At 34.4% G+C, this 9,613-nt stretch overlaps 1 protein-coding gene across 1 annotated transcript in view; it reads left to right on the top strand.

The window, feature by feature from the left end:
* The first annotated feature begins 7,989 nt into the window (after positions 1–7,989).
* The window catches only part of LOC102809292 (uncharacterized), a 35,504-nt gene continuing 33,880 nt past the window's right edge, over positions 7,990–9,613 (top strand). Inside the window, exon 1 of the mRNA XM_006825720.2 lies at positions 7,990–8,539. Coding sequence (XP_006825783.2) covers positions 8,337–8,539 — 203 coding nt within the window. The 5' untranslated portion in view covers positions 7,990–8,336. The remainder of the gene's footprint in view (positions 8,540–9,613) is intronic.

The raw sequence follows: 9,613 nt of genomic DNA, 5'->3' as shown, positions 1-9,613 counted from the left end.
CACCAAACGTGCTGTCAGTAAAGCGCTTAATCATTATAGACATACAAAAAGTCAGAACAGTCTTGAATATTACCTTCTATCTAAACAATCCTATCAAAAACTCATTAAAGAGAAAAAAGCAGAATTTCAAAAGCTCAGAAGGGATGAACTAATTAACCTGTCTAAACAGAAAAACTCTCATAAATTTTGGCAGAAACTTAAGCAACATACAATTAATGTTTCAGAAAATATTACTATGGAGGAATGGTCACATTATTTCACTAATTTGTTTACCCCGGTTCTTGTGGAAAATGAAAATTACAATGATTTTTACGCTTCAATCGAAGATTATATGACTGATTTAGGTATAGAGAATATTGGTATACCTTATGTAGATTTGGAATTAGCAGCATTTAACCAACCAATTACTATGACAGAGGTGAAGAAAAATTTGGATAAACTGAAGGCTAATAAATCACCTGGCCCAGATGGAATTCCTTCTGAGTTTTGGAAATTTGCACCTTTAGACATCTGTGATCTGTTGTACAGTCTATACAACACAGTTTTTGATCAAGGGGCGTTTCCTATAGAATGGAGCAGGGGATTAATTTCCCCAGTGTACAAAAAGGGTTGCAGGGATGACCCAGCAAACTATCGAAGTATAATGCTTTTGAATACTATAAGTAAAGTATACACAAGTATTCTCAGTGATAGGTTAAGTAATTGGTTGAATTGATATAATAAAATAATTGAGGAACAAAGTGGATTTCAAAAAGGAAAATCAACTTTGAATAATATTTTTGTTCTCTATACCCTTGTAGAAAAATATGTTTATACTCTATTGATTCTATTGTGCCTTTATTGATTATGAAAAGGCATTTGATAGAGTACACCATTGTTCATTATTTTATAAGTTGTCAAAAATTGGGATTAAGGGGAAACTGTTTAAATCACTTTATTCTATGTATCAAAATATTAAGGCTGCTGTGAAATACCCAAAAGGAGTTACTGATTTTTTCCATATTAATGTTGGGCTGCAGCAGGGTTCTGTTATATCACCTTTACTGTTTTGCTTTTACATAAATGACCTTAAGAGTGCCCTCCAACAAGGACGGGAATCAGTTGTGTATATAAAAACTTTTTTATTTGTTATATGCGGATGATTTGGTGTTGTTCAGCAGCACACCTGTTGGATTACAAAGATTACTTAATAACTTAGTGGATTATTGTCTAAAATGGAGACTGAATATTAATCTGAAAAAATCAAAAATAATTGTTTTCCGAAAAGGGGGTCGTCTGAAAAAATATGAAAAATGGTTTCTGAGGGGTAAAGAAATTGAAATTGTAGCAAAATATAATTATTTAGGCATAGTTTTTTCGAGTTCGGAAAAATGGTTTCAAACACAGAAAGATATCTCGGCGCGAGCTAGAAAAGCACTATTTTGTTTGGAAAAAAACATTATGGGGTTGGGGGGACTGCAGCCTGATCTTGCATACAAAGTATTTGACTGTAAAATATTGCCAATTTTGTTATACGGTAGTTGTGTGTGGGGGAATGCGGGGTGTAATAGCTGACATAGAAAAAGTACAAAATAAGTTTTGTAAATTTCTATTGAGAGTTAGTTTCAACGCTTCCAATGCTGCAGTAAGGGATGAATTAGGAAGACACTCAGTTAGAGTTTGTTAATATTGAAATGGTCAGATTTTGGCTGAAACTGATTCAAGAGGACGGCTCAACCATTTTAAAGGAATGTTATAATTATCTATACCATAGAGCAGAAGGGGGGTCTAGGTGTTGGGCTTTAGAGGTAAAAAATATTTTATGTACATCTGGTTATGGACATGTATGGTATGAACAAAGAATTGATAATAGCGAGATGTTCTTCAGTGAATTTAAAAGAAGATGTTTTGATATATCTAGACAGAATTGGTGTGCAGAAATTAATAAAAATGTAAAGCTTCAAACATATTGCATGTTTAAACAAGATTTAATATATGAAAGATATCTTGTTGCTATTTCGTTGGCTACTCCTATCTATTCATGTGCTATTACTAGACTTAGAATTTCCTGTCATCCCCTAGAAATTGAAAATGGTAGAACATTGGGTATTCCACGTGACCAAAGATTATGTCCATTTGGTTGCAGGGTCACAGAGGACGAATATCATTTTACTATGGTTTGTCCAAAATATGAAGCACTTAGACAAAAATTCTTACCAAAATATTATTTTTCACCACCAACCAAGATAAAATTCATTGCATTGCTACAGAGTACTAACACGTTTATTTTACTAAGTTTGGGTAAATATTTGTTTAAGAGTTTTCATTACAGAGAAACTGAAATGGAAGTATGATTTGAAGTATATGTATCTTGTAATTTTAAAGCGACCGTGTGTAATTTAAGTTTTGAAATGTAACAGTACTTTAGGCCGGTGGCCATATAGTGCGGAATAAAGAAATAATAATAAAAGACTGTCATTAAGGAATAGAAACAAATAATAAAAATTGCAGACATTGAAAGGGCTGGGCTGAAGATGATTGAAATTGATTCGTTTCTGAAAGCCAAGAAGTTTAAATGGATCAAAAATGGGAGGTCAAGCTGGATGGCAGGTGATCGTGTTAAGGAATCTGGGAACATACTTTTTCTCTGCACTTACGATGTACAGGAACTGAAAAAAAATTGTCTCGCCATTCTTTCTAGATATCTGCATATAATAGACCATCAATGGCTTTGGAATAACAAATAAAAATATTAATAGAATTGATTTATTCGATAATAAGGGCAATCTTCACAACTGGAATTACTGGCAATCAAATAGATTATCAACTTTGGATTATTTACATATTCAGGGATTATGCAAAAAAAGTGGAAAATTCAAATCCATAATAACAGTCACAAGTGGTTTGAAACATGAAATGTAATTTATTTCAATACATATCAATACATTAACAAGTATATAAGTATATGTGCAATAATATAATATAATCTCCAACAATAAATCTAGACTGGAGGAACTGTATGATGTATCTCCAGTAATTATCAAGAAAATGTTTAGTCTACCTTACACTACTAAAATTTCAACAGATCTTATAGCCTTTCAGTTTCAAATTATCCATAGATACATTCCAACGTTTTCTAAACTTTTTAAATAGAAGTTAGTATCATACAAAAATTGAAACCATAGAGCACTTGTTTGTGGAATGCCATTGTGTATAGTCGTTGTGGGAAAAATTTTAATTTAATCCCAAATACAGTTTGTAACGTACAAAATATTATACTTGGCATTTATGAGGTGAAAAATATTATGTTGAATTATTTTATTTTATTGTTTAAAAAATACCGGTACATGTACAAATGTAGGGGGGACAAACATCTTATCATTTTTTGGTTTCAAGGCATACATTAAAGACCATGAACATATAAAACATCAACTTGCTTTAAATGAAGGCAAAATATTATATCATTATCAGAAATGGGAGCCAGTTTGGTTTTGAATTAACGAGTAGCCACTCATTAAAGACCAGTAGTCAAAGTTGCTCAATTTTATAAATATCAAAAAAAGCTAACTGGTTAAAATGCTATTTTGTAATTGTAAATATTTTTTTATTTTTATTGAAATAGTATAAACAAAATATGGCATTGAAGGGTACAAAATAGAAAACGCTACATTAGCCCACATCTCATTCTTGTTTTCTTTTCAGTTTTTCTGTGTGTGTATGCTTCTGTTTCTGTAAATTATTATAAATATAAAAGAATCTTCCATCGCAGTAAATGTTATTAAATATTTATTTCTATAATAGTTTTGGGGGAAAACTTTGTTTTTAGAATTGAACTACTTTATTGCAAATAACGAAACAGAGAGTGAGACGCGGTTGCTGAACACAGTGATTCGGAGAAGATCAATCAACGGTTGGTATTTATATATATATATTTCATCTGACATCCAAAATATGTTAAAATTGAGATGGGAAATGGTCAATGAAAATTATTTGCATGTGGTCAAATTACATTATCATAGTTTCTTATCATGTCGTTCTGTGGTCATATTTATACTTTTATTTCATCATACGACAGTGCATATTATTTTTAGTACTTATATTCTTTCATCATTATTGTTTCATTATATGAACTTCATTGCGTTTGTGTCTTATTACTATTATAGCATGTCTAAATTGTTATATTCTTATTACGTAAGTATTTGTCATTTTTTATATTATTATTTCATTTATTGAACGTTATTATATCATTCTTTTACTGACAATATTATATCATTATTGGGTCATTATTTTGCAAGTTTATTTTAATTATCGGTTAGAAGAGTAGTCGGCTATTGCATCTATGCCATCAATTTTAGTGATTGTAGTCATTTTAAACTATCAACCGTGAAATTATTTTGACTTGGTTTATTAGCAACATCAACAAGTTTCTAATTTCAATTTGATTTTACATCGTTAGTCGTGAACTGGTACGCTGCAATCTTTCGTACAATGGAAGGAGTCGTCAGTTGATATCATTGCGAAGAAGCGATAAATCGATATGGGCGACTATGCATCACCAACCGTGGTAAACACTGTGCATGTTATAGATATAATGGTTACACCTGTAATTATTGATGTACGTGTCTTCCATGTTGTTTAGTGACGCGAGTATGATGGCCATATTTAGGACAGGCAAATATTGAACTAGAAATAATACTTGAACGGGTTTGATTGTATTCGTATGTAGAGTCAAATTGAACCTAAATCGATTAACATTTAGTTATTCGATAACTAGGTCAGATATTGAATGTTGTCAGTGGTTGCTTCACCTTCACGAGGTCGAACATACGTGTCTGAAAAGTAACATTTTTTCTTCTAAATGTGTTGAATGTCACTGTTGTCTCTAGTAAATATCATGTGTTCTGTTTCAGGCGTATCGCAAAATAACGGACGTCTACTGGCAAGGTTGTATTCTTAGTCTGGGATTTCTTTGTGTGTAAATTGGCATTACAATCTGTTATACATGATAATGACATGAATGAGTAGTACATCAGTGCTGTAGGTTCACATCAAGGGGCAGTGATATGTTCCGGTATCCACCATTCGTATGCCCTGCTCTACATGTCCGATTCAATCCAATGAAGACCCTTCTAACATGCTAGCTAAGCTATTAACATGAGAAGTATTTTATTGTAGCCCTACCTACGATCACCATGACACTTGACCAATAAAAGAACAGAATCCACTGTGTTGGTAATATTTTATCACTACTAAGGTATGAAGAATATGTAATATATGTAATTATCTGCAGTATTACTTGTATACTAATTTTATGAAATATTATGAAAGTACTAAATAATTCGTCAAAAGTATGTTAACGTTACATTTATTATAGCACATTCGATTGTGTTCACTTAACTATCATGCGACGTTATTCAGTATTCCAATTAGAACACTTTTCATGAATAGAATGCCCTGAGTGCTACAATAACACAAGATATCAATGGTTCACGTCTATTTTATAGCACTTTTACACACGATTTACGCATTGCGACCGACTTACAGCATTTGGAGAAGAACTTAATTTCCAATAGCTTAACATTTTGTGGAAGGGACCAAATATTGTATATTGAACTGCGACGTTTTTGTAATCTAATATTATACCTAAAATAAACTCGCCTAAATAAATTCAACTTGAACAAGTTGAAGCACATTGAAGACTTGGCAACTTGTTCACATTGTATGGCTGATCAGACGTTATCAAAAGATTGTTGCGGAAATGATGCTATGTATATTATATTATATAATTATTGTAGTAATACATGTATAGAGTTTTGTATGTCAGTGAAATGTAAATGTTTATACGTATAAGGTCGAACCCGGTACCAAGACCCTAGTTAAGATGTGAGCATTTCCAAGGCTGAATTAGATAACACTCACAATTCAAATGTGATACCAGCCAGCGCTAGATTACTTAAATATTCATAACAACAACACTCAGAGCCACAGTTTAGACCGTATGACCTGTGTTACCTTGACCTTAGACGTTAATGCGCCCAGGTGCTATGAGTCGTATGGGGAACACGTTTGCTAAGTTTGAAGGTCTTGACTTCTGAACTGTCACAGAAACTAGTTTGCGACAAAATATAGACGAACTTATTGTCATCTTGTATGTCTCATAATTGTATATGCTGCCCCCGAAATTGAGGTTGTGAGTGTGTGTGGGGGGGGGGGGTCTTTATACAACTACACTAACCCAATAGATACACGTCTGCTCATGTAATTTGGCAGTCTAAAGTGAATCCCTGCATTATATCATGATGCACTTCCAAATAAGGCACACAATTGTCAGAGTAATTTGTTTAGATATTAATTTAACTGTATATTGGTGAATCTGTCCAGTGGCAGTTCAGAGTATATGTTTGGCTCACAGGATATGGAAATCCGTAATACGGTTAGATAATATAACGGCTACGATGAGTCAGATTACATTAGTAAGTTCATTTAAAAAATCTACGATTGATTTACTTGCTGAATTTTTGTTAACTTTCGGCAAACTAATTACGACCAAGTTTCTATTTCAAAAACAACGCTCTGTTGTGTGAATTTATAGCCAGTTCGTAGACAATTCTCTATTCCACCGACTCCCCGTGATGAAATATTAAATACTCATTGTAGTTCCCAAGGTCTGATTCAGAGACGAATGACCGGGTAATTGACAAGGTCGACGATAATGTGTTCGTTACATAATTGCGACTATTCAGTCGTAGACCCGAAGAAATAAATCGGGTTACTTTTAGTTCTCATTAAAATAGAAGCGAGACATGCAGTGCCATGGGCTAATCAGAATAAACTATCTACTCGCCTTGTGAGTTGTGGAAGATTAATTTACTGATGTCCCGAAGTAATTCTACAAAATGACCAGCTGGGTATGTAATTGACTCCCTCCCCATTAACAGATATTATATTGCAATCTCTGTCCCTGCATGTAATTGCTCCGCGAGGAGACCTCGTACCTTTGACAGTATTTTGTCGCAGCTTGATAATAAGGAAAACGTGTATTTCGTGCAGGTAAACGACATAAACGTACTTACTGTGCTAAATGAGTGTCTCTAGGGGCTCTTGTAATGAGGACGAAATAGTGTTCATGTGTGTAAACAGGATCTTTCAGTAATGAAAACATGTTAGGGGCAGATCGGGTTGAGTGTTTGCACCATTAGTGTACGGATCACAGAAAACAAGTAACGTTCACCGTATCGAATTCAAACAAAATTAATAATTTGCTTCTGTTTTCAATAATTTTTGAACGTAATTACAATTTATAATTACAACGTAATTACAATTTAGTATAACTAGTATGGCAATCCATACTATTGTAAATCAGTTTAATAATATCAAATCATGTTAAAAAATACATGTATGTGATTATTAAAAATTATACCCCGTTTTGACAGTGGCACCGCGATCAATGGCTTCTGATGGACCGCTAAAATTAAAGCATGGTATAATGTTAGTCAAACTGTAAAAGAACAAAACATTTAGATGTTGGTGAACGCCGTAAATAAACAATAAATTCGCCCGGTGGTTAAGTGTTGGCAGGAGGTCTCGTTAAACTATATTTGAATTGAGCAAAAGGATGAACGCAGTGTTTAGAAGCTAATGGGCAGTAGGCGTGGTTGTAGCAAATAGCTACATTATTATATTCCATTTATTGATCTATTCACCTACTAGTAGTGCACGCATAACGAATGTCGATGTAGTACGTTATTTGAATGAAAGCTAAGGCTCTCATCCTTCTCTCTATTTGAGAAAGCTTTATTTCGAGGTATAGTGAGAGGTATAACAATCATTCATTGTCACTTCCGTTCCCATAGTGATCGATTATATATGTAACCCCCACTTAGCAGAATCGCATACAACGACACTCTCGTTTGATATGCACCATAAATTTCGGTGACGTTGCAATGACGTCAGCGACGCCCTCATGTGTCGACAAGAATGAATAGCTGAAAGCGATCGAGACAATGAGAGTTCGCGTATAAGCTCGAGACATTCATTGGCTTTGCTGTGGCAATACTGTTTCACGACTCCCTACACTCTCGCTGTCTGACCCACTTAAATCCATCTATCTATCGGTCTGACTGTTGTGGAAAATATAAATAATTAATCGGACGCCAAGTGACGTGTACCAATAAGCCGAGAGATATCATTTCATTTGCAAAGCTATCTTTGCTAGATCTCCTCGACACCGGGAATATACAAGTTTAATCATCGATCAGTACAGCATAAAGTAAGCGGACTAGTGGACGCAAACAACGTTCCAGCGTACACATAGCAAACCACTCGTATAGGGAAAGCACTACCGTAACAACTAGGCCATGGAAGACATTGCCCTCGGTGTTATGCACGACTGTGTACCAGATAGAAGCAACAATCAGAGAGCATCGGGTATTGGCAGCGTTACAACCCCGCTGATCAGCGATACTCTCCGACATGAGAACGAGAAATCTACTTTTAACGATGTCCGCCTTTTTATGCGTTCCAAACTACATAGACAAAAATTTCCATCTTCATCAAAAACGTAAGTATTTTTTTCTCACACGTTTGTCGTGAAGACGATTCTGTACCTAAAAATACTAGTACACAGTGGCATTTTTGGCAAAACCGTGTTTGTGTTCCCCACGGCTTACCAGTGTACTTACCTGCTTTGTTGTTTTCATAGTATTAATTTGGTACGCGACTATTGACACATATTTCAGGTCGTTCCCCGATCGATGGCACACGGTACTCATCAATGGGAAGTGGGCCTTTATGGTAACTCGGGAGAAATCGTATTCAGTGTGAACTTCACCTTGCGTTCGTCATCAATATATAATAAATAATATAAAAGAAGTAATTGTAATGAACTTTGAAAAAAGAAAATTGAATTATGTTCAACCCATGACATGCTGAAATCAATTTACAGGTGTGTGATGCGTGCGACACATACGTTCATATTGGCATGCTCACACTGTACTAAAAACGCACCTTGCGTGGACTATATCACCATGGGATAGACGGCTCTCTGTATTAAGCGTATATTCTTCATTTTATCTCCATGTATTCATTATTATTATTATTATTATTAGCATGATCTGGTATTTATAACATTCGCCAGTTCAGGGACTTGAGATAGTGTGTATTTGCCGGTGATCTTCATACTTCATTTACACTCATTTAAAGCCCGCTTTTTACTGTGTAAACATGTCTAGTATTTTTTTAGTCCTGCGCATAGTTAACCTGCGTAATATGTACTAAATGCCTTACTAAAAAGAATATGATGTCTAGAAATCACCTTACACTATGACATGCAGGAAGAATGTGATGTCTAGAAATCCCCTCACACTATGACATGAAGGAAAAATATGATGTCTAGAAATCACCTCACACTATGACATGCAGGAAAAATATGATGTCTAGAAATCACCTTACACTATGACATGAAGAAAAAATATGATGTCTAGAAATCACCTTACACTATGACATGCAGGAAGAATATGATGTCTAGAAATCACCTCACACTATGACATGAAGGAAAAATATGATGTCTAGAAATCACCTTACACTATGACATGCAGGAAAAATATGATGTCTAGAAATCACCTCACACTATGAC

Source organism: Saccoglossus kowalevskii, chromosome 7 (genome assembly GCF_978046115.1).
Source record: "Saccoglossus kowalevskii chromosome 7, keSacKowa6.1, whole genome shotgun sequence".
NCBI classification, from domain to species: domain Eukaryota; kingdom Metazoa; phylum Hemichordata; class Enteropneusta; family Harrimaniidae; genus Saccoglossus; species Saccoglossus kowalevskii.
This window is presented reverse-complemented; position numbering and strand designations above follow the sequence as displayed.